Raw genomic sequence first — 14,177 nt, forward strand, 5'->3', positions numbered from 1 at the left:
GAACACAGGAGCATAATGGATGCCGAATTCTTTCGCTACGAGGATATTACACCGGGAGCCATGGTTCAAACAAAAGTGCTCGCCGTTCAGCCTAAAGGCCTCCAAGTTCAGCTGGGGTCAGGACAAGGTATTTTGCTAATTCGTGTTTTTTAGGTGTGTGAGCTCTGTTCGATTGTGTGGATATGAATTATGACCGCAAGTCAGAGAGAATATTATCCCCGTAAGACTGGTAGGGTTTGAATATTTACATGAACACCTCTGTTTGGAATCTGTCGGTACTAATTATTGTTGTTAGATAGGTCGTATTTTATTCCGATACCTGATAGTGTGAGCTAAAACTACTCTACAAACATTATTATAAATAAAACTTAAAAAACAAAGTAATTTCCGATTAAAATAAAAAAAAATGTTTTTTTTAAATCCTGTACAATGTACAGCATATTTTAAAGTTTTGATTAGTTTCTTCTAAAGTAAACACAAAATTTTGCCGTACCTCCAGGTAAATCGTTCAAGGCCAGCGGCAACCTGCGGGGCTTCGTGTCGTCAATTCACCTCTCTGACATTCTGCTCAAGCATCCTGAGCGACAGTTCAACGAGGGTGACGTCATCACATGTCGAGTAAGTCTTCTGGCGTCAACTTGGCGATATACCGCCAAACGCTATTACACGACACAATAGGGCATAACAACTAACATAAAAATTGTCGTAAACAATGGACAAATTTTTACAAACCGTAAAATTTTCAAAACATTCTGGGATATAATTTAGAGCTTTTAAGCGTTCGATAAAGCTGTTAGCTATTTTTTTTTCTTGTAGTTTATTTTTTGGTAACTGATCTTGACACTACATCTTCCATTTGTTATGGACGGCGGTTTCCCAACTTTTTAAAATAAATTGACATGGCACACCATTTTTTTTTTAATGACAAAGTAAAACACAATGTCAAAAAATCCTAGACAAAAAAACTTGTATTAAAAATGTACAACTAACTAAGCCCAATAACTAAGTTTAAAAAATAACTGTTGTTTAACAATACTCACTTTAAAAACCACCATTCAAGGATTAACCGCTAGGTAGCAGTGTGACAGTATTTTTAGCTTTACTTTTTCGTGATGCAATTCATTTAAGGAGTGGCCAAGCGTTGGGTAACCCCTTTTTGTTTCTATATTTAGGTCCTTACAGTTGACGCTGTGCGTCGCCACCTGCACCTGACCCACAAACCAACACTGGTCAAGTCCAAAATACCGCCTATAACCGGTTACGACCAGTTGAGCGAAGGAGATGTGGTACCCGTGTTTATAGTCTCAGTCAAGACAGTCGGGTGAGCGCGCTTTATATCAAGACGTCGCTAGTAATAGAATGGTTACGTTACGTAAAACTTTATAGCCTACAGCGCCCTAAAAATAATTAGATTGCGGTAGCCTTGGTAGCTTTTTACTTAAATTGGGCAGCCTTGCTAACTTTTTACTTACGGTATTGCCACATTTAAGAAATTATACCAATGTACATGAACTATAAGCTTAAGCATTGCAAACAACTCTCTGGTTGAGAATGTTTGTATGTATAAAACGCCCAAACAAACTTGATTAAACGTATTTATGTTTGTCGGACGGGCTTAAATACCCTCTTTTTTAAAAACATAAACCAAGATTTGTTTATCGACGACTTTTATACATATTCAAAACTTATTTGCGGACTTGATCAAGTTTTTAGCATTTCTCGTTGCTTTTAACGTTGAACCAGTCGCGCTAAAGTGAACCCAAACCACTGGTGACCTGTGCCAAGTGCCACCACATCGACACTGAGTGGCAGGCGCCAGTTTACAGTCAACAAATTTACAGTCGAAACATAAAAAAACGTTGACAGCTCGCAGTAAACCAGTTTATAGTTTAAACCATTGCTCCGTAGACTTTTTTCACTTGCGGCACACCATCAGAACGGAAACAGTTAGACGCACTTGCGAAATATATTTCGATCGAATGAAGACCCCTTTAGCAAATATCCAAGGCAGACCACAGTAGGTGGAGCGATGTATGATTGCACGCGCCGAAGGTGGCAACAAATTACGCATTGTATTCCTTTATCTTCCAACTGTTTACTGTTTTGAAGTCTTCCTAAATTTTCTTATGTCGGGTAAAGTAAATATTCCAACCCCTCGCAATAGCGGATTAGAGACCATTAAGAACTTTTAATAGCATAATCACAAAAGGAAACCTGACATTGGTGCTTTGTACTTTTCTGACCAATTTATTTTTCAAAAGAGCAGCCAAGTTAGTTGATACAATCACAAAGTTCCAATAACGCATTTACAATGATTTTTATTCGGTATCGAGCGTAGGGTTTCAACTTTTCACTTTGTGGGAAAATTTAAAAACAATTGTTGTTAATTTATACTTTTTAGTTCAATCAGTTAAAAAAGAAAAAAAAATATTTCCGGCGATAAAATGTTACATAGGTTTAAAAAAAATGTTTAAATATTATGAAAAGTTCATAACATTACACATCGATGATAAGTTTAATTTGACTGATTAAAATGTACCTCTAAAATCGCATGTGAAACACCTCCTGGAACGTCGCACACCGGTTGCGGAGCACTGGTTTAGACCACTCAATATTTTAAACAACTACTGACATTTTTAAATTGCCGCAATGTTCCACGTCCAATCGATCCTCTTCCTCCAAACCGGTAAAAATTGTTTTTAATCGCATCCCACAACGTTTTACTGGCAACTCGCCCTGCCCACTTCGCTCAAGCGGCTCGTTCTTGCCCACCAGCGCCGCTCCACCTTAAATTGTTTACAGTGGCTTATCCGCCATTCCAAGAAAAACTTTCTTCCTGTTTACCATACCGTGGGAAGGCGTCTCCGCCTTTGTTAAACGTTATTCTTCTCATTGGTTTCCATGTGGCTCCGGGTAGTTAATAGAGCTGTCTATATTTAAATCACCTCCAGGCTGAGATCGTTTATTTTGCATGGCGACGCATTACAGCTGTTATACGCCGTGAAGCATGCTATTTACACCATAGTATCACTATGATGGCACAGTACTTCCGAAAGCGCTCTATTTTTTCTGACAAAACGCAAAAGATTTTGGGCAAACCGCTTAAAACCACCTATAGTAAAGGTTACTATGCGTGATCCTATCAGGACAGGGGTTCTTAAACTTTTTTACCGCGGACCCCTAAAGAATATTTTAGCTTAGTATGGACCAGGATCGGCAACAAAATTTTAGAGATGGCATCACAAGTTTACGACACAATACTAATAGACATGGACCCCAGTATAAGAACCCTTATGTCACGATCATTTCAATGTTTTTCGGCTATTTTGTGCGAAAATTTGCTACCCTTCTGATAGGTGCGACTTAATCGGCTTTATTAACTCAGAATCGCTGTATTTTGTCCAGGTGCGTTGTAAAGATGTACAACAACGTCACTGGTTTGGTCCCGCGTCACGAACTTTCAGCAGAAGATGTTGAATCGCCCGAAAAGATTTTCTTCGTTGGTCAGGTGATTGAACTGTTTGTGTGTAACTTGTTAGGGATGCCAGATGTACTTTGTTTTCCTGGACTTCTACGCACATATTTTTATCAAACGTGCCTAAATATGTTTGGTGCTACTGCTAAAATGTTTAAAAAAATACCATTTTTTTAAATATTTACTACTTAGCAGTGACGCTAAAAATGCCACAAGAAGAAAAAAATAATCTTGGTCGTTATGATGCGCGTTTTACTTCTTCAAAGAAGAAACATATTATATTTCCCGCTCTTTTGATTACCGCGTTTTTGTTTTAGATACTTATATAGAAACCCAGACTGATATTTGTAATCTAGTACTCCACGTCAAAATGTAGAATCATTTTTAGTTTGTATATTTTTATCGATTAGCTAAACCAGGGGTTCCTAAACTGGGTTCAATGGACCCTTTGGGGTCCGTGAACAAGTTTTAGGGGTCCATGAAGGCCTAATTAAATAACTAGTGTATACTTAAGAAGTTATCAATTTTTCAAAGAAAACAGTTTAATTAAAAATAAAACGTTTTTTTACTGAATGTATATTTAAACTCAATTTTACTTGTTTGGACCAAAATCAGCAACTTTATGTAGTCCGTGGTAAAAAAGTTTAAGAACCCCTGAACTAAACACTGGCATTTGGCTAATATTATCGCATTTGATTTGGGGATTTGCAGTCATTTTGGCCACTGGCCAGACAGATTGCGAATAGATATTGAATTAGAAAACAAAGGTGTTGAATGTCGCCAGTTAAAAATCTCTTTTATACATGTTTTGTTGAAAAAATGGACGATCAGGTAAAAGCAGTCCTGGTGAAATTCATGTGACTCGGGTTGTTAGTTCAAAATATGCAACAAACTTTCTTTCCCAGGTGATGAAATGCCGCGTTCTCTCGTGCGAAGTCGAGGCCGAGCGATTGCTTCTCTCGTTTTGCCTCAAACCAAAGCAGCACAAGGAAAATTCTGCCAATCTACAAGGACGTGGTTTTTCTGTCGGCCAGGTAATTTGTGTATATGCTTTAAAACCGTGTTTCTCAACCGGGGTGCCGTGGCGTCCTTTTTATAATGTTCAAGGTTGTCAATAGGTATTTAAGAATTAAATTTTTGCTTAATTGGTAAGCTTCTTGGTACACTTATTTGTGTAGTATTGGAGATCATTATGTCAAAATGACATTTTCCTAGATGTTTTAAGTTGAATGTGTTGCCCCAGTTCCATTTATAGCGACATTTCAGTAAAATACTCAACGAAAATTCCAGTCGGGGTGCCGAAAATCTATTTATTATTATTGAGGGGTGCCATAAGCCATAAAAGGTTGAGAACCACTGCTCTAAACTGATGTTTCAACTATTGTGGGTGCTCATGGTTGACAGTTAAACATACCCGATAATTTTTTTGTTATAGAGCAGGGGTGTCCAACGAAAGTTTATCCAAACTACAACTGTGTGACCGACAGCTCTTAGCAACAAAGTTCCCACGCAGTCTGTCAATCTTTGTGAGCGCGCTTCAGTTAGCGGTAGTTATTATATGTGGGTGAAAGCTCTGCCCACCTGCCGCATCTGGCAAACAGTTCTCGAATCACTTCCACCTTGTGTGCATCGTTTTGTTAACTGTTTTGAGCCTGGAAATCCACTCCGACTGACTTCCTATGTTTCATAAAACAGTTTTTTTTAAGTTGAGAAAAAATTCTAGCCGGTTCTTGTCGAAACGGCATTGACGCACTGTGTCACTCATGACTCAATCTTGGCAATGATGGCATAAGCATTGGTATTTTACGTCACTGTGCCTCTTTTTATTACCAGATTTGTAGATATGGGAAGACAAAAACAGTTCCAGGCATTGCCAATCAGACAGCATACTAAAAACTTTCATCAAATTCCGGAATGAGGATATTTTTTTTGAAATACACAATAATGTTTTCCTTATATAATATCCAAGTTAATATTTCTCGTCACTTCACAGATTGTCGATGTGGAAGTGAAAAAACAGGTAGAAACCGGTTTCAGCGTCCAAGTCGTCAGCGCCGACCAATCGCAGCGCAGAACGCTTAATGCCACCTTACCTACAATGCACCTATCCGACTTTAGCACCGTGGCTCAGGCTGCCGGAGTCTGTTTGGCCGAAGGGACTGTTCTTAAAGACTGTGTTATCACTTCTCTAAAGCCTCCAGTCACAGGTAACGCATTTTTAACTTCATTTGAAAATTTACATATTTCTCTACTAAATTCGGCAAATGTATTAACTGCAGACCAGTGCTTTTTAACCGGGTGTATTGTACACCCCAGGGTATACCAGAATTGTAAAAGGGTGTACCACATTGATGGGGTGTACTGAGGTATACAAGATACCGCATTACAATAAGCCTGTGATCAGGTATCATAACTAAATAAACGCATTTAATACCAGACTGACTGGACGGTACAATATATGGCACAACATGTATTTAAGCGTACGTAGCTTGTAAGATACTATATTGTATTTGTTACATCACAACCAAATATTTCTCTTGATATTCATTATTGTGAGGTTCTAACTAGTTCTTCATAACGGTTAATAGTTCTTCACAACAGGGTATATGTTTCTATAGGTTTAGTGCATTGCGTACAAGTTCCTAAGTAAACGTATAGTGTGATACTGTTAAGTGTGTACTGTTACAAAAAAGGTTGACAAGAACTGCTGTAGTATAGAGGTGGCAACATACTAATCGACTAAATCACTAAATAAAGTTATATTTTTCCCTATTTATCCGTTTTTTTTCTTTATGCATTTCAGTATCTAGGAAGCAAATGCTGGTCGAATTTGCCAGAGAAAGGCAGGATGATGACGCAAAGTTGACCTTTGGGGACCTTCAGGGTGACGTCATCTTACCCGGATTTGTGCGTCACGTGGCAGAATACGGTGCTTTCGTGGAGGTGCCAAACGGACTTGTCGGCCTGTGTCCAAAATCGGTGAGATGACAAGAAAGTGTTTAATAGTTTATATTTTTTATTGTTGCGCTCAAATTATTTTAAGATGTTAATTACAACAAATTTTCTTATTTAGTTATAATGTTTTTTTTAATATTTTAACCCGACTAATGTCTAAGTCGCGTCCATTTAGTTACCTTCCGTTTATTTTTATTTTTGTGAAAAAACTTACATGTGAAAATTTTTTACGTCAATGATCAACCTATTTACTAAGATAGAATCGTTGAGCTGTTAACATTTAAAAGAAAGAAAAAAAAATCTAAATTCAACTTTTGACGAAGTAACAGAAGTTGGCTGTATTTTGAATGACCTTTAAAGAAATTAAAAGAGACCGTTTTAATTAAGTTAAAACACCTTTATCAAAAGCACTGTTTGTGATCCCGATTTTAATCGCAGCCAATATAGAACAAAAATATATTATAGAAATTATCCATTGCGACAAATTTCCCTTATAGTTTATTTATTTATTTTTAAATCAAACGATTACTGCAACCCAACTCAAATTTCTCCTGGAAATTTTTTACCGCAGTTATGAATAACCAAAGTTGATGCATATTAAGGTTGGAAAAAGTTTCAGATTTTTGACTTAGCAAGCTCGTAGAGTACAAATATTCTGATAAAACCATAATTTTTAATTTAAAACTAGGCGCAAATGTTTTGACACTTTGGTGATATCCCAGCTACTGCTAAAACCTACGACACAAATGGACAAAGCACTAACGGATACTAGAGTTCATTACATGTTCCCGATGTAAGTCCGCTGACAACACTTGCACTATAATACACGCCACGACATTTACATCACTTTTGAGTTTCGGCCTGGCACTCTCAATCCAGTGCTACATTCAATTCTCGATCACGAGCACGCAGCTGACCCGGTCGGTGTAGACTTCCTCGTCGGGTTCCAGCAAGCTTTCGTAAAGGTCTCCTTGTGAGCACACTCGTTCGACGCTGTTATCGTTGCTTTCTTCCTGGATTATGTACGGAGGGTTTGTGTCTTCTTCGATAAGCGATTCGTCGGCCGGTAAAGGACTGCCGACTCGTTCTGTGTAAATTTCCCCGCTCGCCGCGTCGCCCTTAATTCCTTCCTCGATCTCGCTGTACATCGCATCTTGGGCGCCGCTGCCTTTCTCACTCCCAGTATCCGAAAGACCCGCCGATGCCTCACTAACTTGTCCCTGCTTGCCAAGCGGAGCAAGGTCGACCTCAACTGAAGAAATCACCGAGCTCAGCGGAACGTCGCTGAACGCCCTGGCTCGGCTGAAAACCGGTAGCGTTTTCGTTTTTCTCTCGTCTTCGCCGCTGGTCGGTTTCGCACTCTTCATGGAAAGATACGGGCCTAAGTTTTTACGCTGTACTTCGTTTTGGTAAATACCTCCGTTGGATGCGACTTGGCTGCTTTCCCAGGCTTTGCTTAGACTGCTAAGTTCCGGTTCAGTTGTTGTGCTTCCGAAACTGTTGATTGTGACGATTTTGGCCGTTTTGACCTTTGCAGTTTTGGCGGGTAGCTGCTGCTTCACGGTTCCCCCTCGGTCATTGAAAGTTACCTAAAACAAAATTAAACCGATTTTCATCAATTCTTACTTATATCCTTATTGGCGACTATTTGTTTAATCTGTTTTTAACCCACTACACTACTTTGCTTTTTTGGTTTTATGGTAACACTGTTTTATTTGAACCGCTTGCTTAAAAGTTACACCCTTGCCCATTGCACACTGTTTTCAAAAAACAGTGTCAAAGAGTCGATCTATTTATGACACAACGCCAAACCTATATTTTCAGTTTTTACAAAAACAGTTAGTTTAAAAGTCGTAACTTCGCAAAGTCTTGAATGTTTGTAAGCTTGACAAAACAGCGTCAAACGCCAAAGCAAACCTTGTTTACAAAAATAGCCACCATCACTCCATGCTAGACGTGTCGATCGACAGACCTACAAAATTACTGCTAATGTCACCCCGGTTAGCGAAGTCATATTGTTGCCAAAGAACGATTGGCACTTAATAGGAAATCTATAACTCTAACGAAGGTGCTAAGCTATTCGTAACATTACTTTTTCTTTACATGTTAAATTGTCACATTTATTTTTTTAATCTTTGGCTTTGCAACGTCGCTTGAGCAAACTTACACGAACATGGCAAAGCATAATACGTTATAGTGATTATATGGCCAAAATTTCATGCCTTATATTTCGTTTAACCGTGCAAAATGCGCGTTCAGTGCAACGAGGTAAATACTTTACATCGCCGGGACAACGACAGTATTTCAAGAATTTTTATCATTCCAAGTTTAAGGCGACATAATATTAAACTATGAAGCAAAAATAAACCTGGGCAACGGAGGTTGTTTCATCTAGTAGTAAGATATAATTGAGTAATGCAATACGATTTAACCTGGTTTAACAACGATTTTATGTCACAAAGTTTTGCGTCATCCTTAGCATCAAGATAAAGTTAAAAAAAGGCCTTATTTCCTTTTTTTGAACGAGTTTTTTACGTACACACTTACATTTGGTTTAAATTGGCAAAACCCTCATTTTAAAGTTTACCTGACGCATTGGGAACATAAAAGAAATTCGAATATTGCTCGATATAATGGTATTTTGGGTTTAATTGGCAAGAAAAGAAGCGTTTTAGTGAATACAAGTGTTTGACAACTTACTGCAGCGTGCACAGCCTCCACAGAAAGAACTTTTGCTAAGTCGCGAAAAATACGCACTTCTATAGTGAATGTTGGCACAAAATCTAGTACATATACGCTTATACTATCGAAAATAACTTTTAAGAAACAATACTGTACACAAAAGCACTTACGGTATTTCGTTTGGAGCCTCTTATGACGCGTGGCGTAGCGGGAAACGAGCCTCGGCGCTCGCGATTCGTCGTCGTATCACCTAAGTCTTGGTTCGTTTTGCGCTCCTTTCGCGAAAAGAACCAAAAGGTCAGAATTGTGGCGAGAATACCACCGGCCAGAAAACCCCCCAGAAACGACAGGGCAATACGTGGGCCTTGATCAATGTCGCGTGCCCTGGACCAAGCATCGTTCGCATCGGTTACATTCATTCTTGTTGTAAACTTTTCTATTTTTCAATTGGCTTTTCCGGGGAAGTTGTTTTGATCCGATTTTCTTTCTTGGGAGATTTTAACTTAACCTTCTTAGAGAAATGATTACAAGGCTTTTTAAAATATATGTTTTGAAAAAAATAGGGAACAAACAAATTTACGTATCACATCGGTTACATTCATTCTTGTTTTAAACCATTTTCTATTTGCTTTTCCAGGGAATTGTTTTGATCCGTCTTGCGAGCTTTCACTTAGCCTTCTTAGAGAAACGTAAGAATACGAGGCTATTTAAAATATAAGGTTTAAAAAACAGACGAAGTGACGTATATCATGCAAAACTGTACCAAACCTCAAAAGTTATATCGCTATATCCTTTAGAAAAGTAAACTCTGTCTAACTGGCAGGTCAGTTTTCAAAATGTAATTTTTTTTAAAGCATTGTTCAAATTATATAGCAGTCAGTTTGCCTTCACTATCCCTTTTTTTATTACCAACGGCAAAGTGTTTAATTAAAGAAGAAATTAAATGCACCTGTCCTTCGCTGCAATTAAGTGTACAATGGCCGTTGGTTCTTGCGCACTAAACCGGCTGTACATTCTTACTTATGAAGTGTTTGGTGATTCATCTCCTCTTTTGACTGACATTTCACGTGCGATAGACTATTGGTGACGTCAATCTATACGGGGCACCCTATGAATCACTGTGGGTGTCAGAGGTTACACCGCTCTCGATGTACTATACGTAATAGTGAAGATTGAAATATTCTGTTAATGATTTTAACGATTGGTCCTTTCGTTATTGAGGTCCGGTATTAAATCGAAAATATGTGAAACGTGTATGGACTATGGATCACTTAAATTCGCTTTTGCGTAACCCTCTGCAATTTTAGCATTTGTACTTAAATGAATGGAAAATAAACTATTGCTACCTGGTGTAATGGTAATAAAAAATAAATAATCAAGGACACTTGCATAAATTGTCGAAACCTTGGACAACAAACACAATTAGTAGAGGAGCTTTTTTATTAAACAAGTAGTTTAGAGAGATCATGGTAGTATAAGTGACCTCATAAATGACAATGCACATACCTAGCCTAGCGAACATGTTTTTTATATTTTAAAACCGTTGTTCAAATTTCTTCCAGGCGATGTGCGATCAATACTTGGCTTCAACCAGCGGTCAGCTGTTTGCTGGACAGTCCGTCGTTGCCATGGTTACAAGTGTTGAACAGGAAAAGCGAAGGTACGTTGCACCTTGTCATTTGGGCCAATATCGTTTAGCCACATTTAGCGTGTGTTAGTAAAACCCAGAGATAAAGTTAAACTCGTTGTGTACGCAAATTTGAATATTGTTGATTCATCGGAATTACCTGTTTACAAGAAACCAAGTGAAACGCGTGTTTTCTTTTAACAGGTTCCTGGTATCTTTGCGCCCATCAGAATGCATTTTCGAGCGACAAAGCCAGCCACGAATTGAAATGTACTGTCGCCAAAGCAACTGGATATCTGATTTAAAAACAGGTTGCCTAAGTTATCTGTATGTAACCCAAACTAACCCTTGATGATAACATATGTAATGAAATACTCGCAAAGAATATTACTAGTGTAAAACCTAACTTTTAGTATAAGCTACAGATTTAAATATTGAAAAGCAGTTAGCGTAACTAGAAATCATTTATACCAAGATTAATTTTTGGGAACTAGTATTGTCCTCATTTTCTCGGTCATTCAGAAAGAATATTGATAAAAAATCCTTCCTATTGCCATGTTAAAAAAAATGTTTTGCCATTTTTACAGATAAAGGCTTTAACGTCGGACAAATCGTTAAAATTAAGATTGAAGAAGATGGAAGCTGTACATTTGAGAGTGCCCAAAACGACTCCAAAGTCGTTCTACTTAACAAACCTGGTAAATTGGTTTCAAATCTGTGTGATTTTTTCGTTCTTCATTCACAAACAACTTATCACATATTTGAGTAAATATAAACAATAGGCGTTTATACTTTATCATATGTGTAACCCTGACTAAAAAGGGCTTGTCTTGATATTACAGCAAAATTCATTTTCACACAAAGTGTGTGTTTTGCAGACGAACATTGTGACAGCGCAAAAGCTGTTGTAATGCACTCGGACAACTCCTCAAATACTGTTTATCTGACCAACATATCGTCCGTGCTGAAACGATACAAGTCGGATAAAAAAACTGAACAGGTCAGTTGAGGTTTTACGAATATATGTTTATTCGATAGTTGTAAAACAGCCCTCAATAAAAATTCGATTTAAAACACATTTACCGTTCAAAATTTTCATGATTTTCTTTGGTAATTTGTATCCTTTAAAGCAGGGGTTCTTAAACTTTTTTTACCGCGGGTCCCGAAAAAAATTTTTTGGCTCGCATGAACCACGGTAGGCAAAAAAATGTCAAAAATGACGTCATAAATATACGTCGCAATCAGTGTTCCCTCTAAGAAAATTTTCTACTGCGCAAATATTTTTTGTAGTGCGCAAGAATATTTTCAGGCTGCGCTGGCTGGAATCCGCGCCAAATCGTTGTTTTTTTGTATTGAGGCCAGGCGTGAAAAATTTAAAGATGACGTCACAAAGCGTAATTTCATGAAACAAACATTTTCAATAAACTTAACAATGTTCAAGGATATGGCAACAAAGCGGTAGCGCGAAAAAATATCCGAATATTTGGGTTAATTTAACAAAGTGTCTCATTTTCAAAAATAGGATGCGTGCTGCTGCTGCCTTTATCGCACAATCAAGAATTACGAACAATTTACTCATTTTTATTTGTCAAGATGACTTTGTCAACTTGTGAGGGCCATTATTGACCCCACAGCTTTATCTGCACAGAAATCGTTTAAAAACTGCAATTGTGTTAAATATTTTCGTCCTAAAAGATGCACTTCGGTTTCATGATCCCGAATTATTGTGAAACACTCCACTGCTGTATTCGGCACTGTTCTAAACCTATTTTGTCTTTAATTTGCTGAGTAGACATTTAATTCTACTTGAGATAAAAAAACACACACAGCCGATTAGATAAAGTAATTTATTACGTCACAATCGTCAATGAGGATTTGATTTGCTTTCGCTACAAACATCAATGAAAAATGACCAATGCGAAATGCTCAAACTGTTGTGGCAAAAAGTGAAGATATTTTAGTTTTAATTTGACAATGATGTAAGTGCGCAAAAGCAAATTTTACTGCGCAATTTGCCTGGTGTGGCTGCGCAGTTGCGCACCTTAGAGGGAACACTGGTCGCAATACAAATAGACTTCATAAATCTGCTGATTTCTGTCCAAAAATGTGAAAGTAAAATGGAGTCCTAATACACATTCAGTGCAAAACCGTTTTATTTTTAATTATACTGTTTTCTTTGATATATTGATTACTTCCTAAATCTACACTAATATTTCAATTAGGAGTTCACGGACCCCCTAAAACTAGTTCACGGACCACCAAGGGATCCATGGACCCTAGTTTAATAACCCCAGCTTTAAAGAAATAAAACCAACTTTTCAGACCCCGGCGTCCGTTCACTGTTACGTCATGCATGTCAACGATGACGTTGCATTTGGCTACAGCAAAAGCGACGGACGAATCGTGGTTGTGGGCACTAGAATGCACTGGAACGATAGTTGCGAGCCCGAGCAAAGGTTATTCAAGGTCAACCAGGTCGTACAAGTCAGCATTAAGACGTGGTAAGGACTTTAGTCCGACAGAAAACTCTAAATCTTTCCTTGGGAACTTTAAATACTTTTTAACTTCTTGCGTGTCTGACACCTCCCTATAAGTAGGCGTAGCTGTCGTTGTAATTATCTACGTCTGAGACAAAACAAGTATACAAATAAATGATCTACCCACAAAACAAAGCGTTTAAAATTCCACCTGCAACACAATATTATATTCTTGATACCAGTTTTATAGGTGATCCAGCATTTTTAATAGCATTTTTTACTTTTAAGTAATCTGGGTAATCATTTTTTACTTTAGGTAATCATTTTTTAATTTAGGTAAAAAGTAAAATATTCAGTATTTCACATATCAAGTGATTGTGTGCCCTTTTTGAAACGACAATATAACAAACGGTTTAACAAGTATGTTGCACGATTGTTTCAACGCTCTATAATGTTAACATACCCACAACATTGAACGTTCTATAATGTTCAGACACACACACACGGCATTAAGCGACCATACAAGTGATTTTTCTCTTCAGTTCTGACGCGGGCCTGTTGTACGGCGAGCTGAAGCTGAAGGTGGGAGTTGGTAACAAGAGGGTTCGTCAGGACTCGGAACTGTCCGAAGCGTCGCTCGGCGACTTTTCGCAAAACTTCGGCAACATTCGGATCGGCGAAGAGGTAACCCTCCCAAACACACCTTCGATTCCGTGTTCTGATACCGTTCTTGATATTTTTTCGTGTTTAGTTGCAATCTTACTTCTTTAGCAGAACACCGGTCTTTAATGGAATTAAGCACTATATTCAATTAATTGTTTAATATATATAATACGGCTCCTAACCTAAACCATTTAAAGTTTTATTTAGTTAAGCATGTCCATTTAGTAAACAATTGCTTTTCCAAAGCCTTTCCTTGATTGTAGTCTGACGTTCTATTCAAATTAGGTGGGACCAACAC

At 37.9% G+C, this 14,177-nt stretch overlaps 1 protein-coding gene across 1 annotated transcript in view; it reads left to right on the plus strand.

Annotated features, from left to right (window-relative positions):
- Positions 1-14,177, plus strand: part of LOC146163797 (protein RRP5 homolog) — a 44,085-nt gene that overhangs the window by 14,382 nt on the left and 15,526 nt on the right. The window contains exons 11-23 of the mRNA XM_083380592.1: positions 9-127; positions 500-618; positions 1,173-1,321; positions 3,406-3,508; positions 4,381-4,509; positions 5,469-5,682; positions 6,279-6,454; positions 10,675-10,772; positions 10,944-11,050; positions 11,327-11,437; positions 11,618-11,739; positions 13,062-13,237; positions 13,759-13,900. Coding sequence (XP_083236718.1) covers positions 9-127; positions 500-618; positions 1,173-1,321; positions 3,406-3,508; positions 4,381-4,509; positions 5,469-5,682; positions 6,279-6,454; positions 10,675-10,772; positions 10,944-11,050; positions 11,327-11,437; positions 11,618-11,739; positions 13,062-13,237; positions 13,759-13,900 — 1,765 coding nt within the window. The remainder of the gene's footprint in view (positions 1-8; positions 128-499; positions 619-1,172; positions 1,322-3,405; positions 3,509-4,380; positions 4,510-5,468; positions 5,683-6,278; positions 6,455-10,674; positions 10,773-10,943; positions 11,051-11,326; positions 11,438-11,617; positions 11,740-13,061; positions 13,238-13,758; positions 13,901-14,177) is intronic.

This window comes from Ascidiella aspersa, chromosome 2, assembly GCF_963924565.1.
Source record: "Ascidiella aspersa chromosome 2, kaAscAspe10.2, whole genome shotgun sequence".
NCBI lineage: Eukaryota > Metazoa > Chordata > Ascidiacea > Phlebobranchia > Ascidiidae > Ascidiella > Ascidiella aspersa.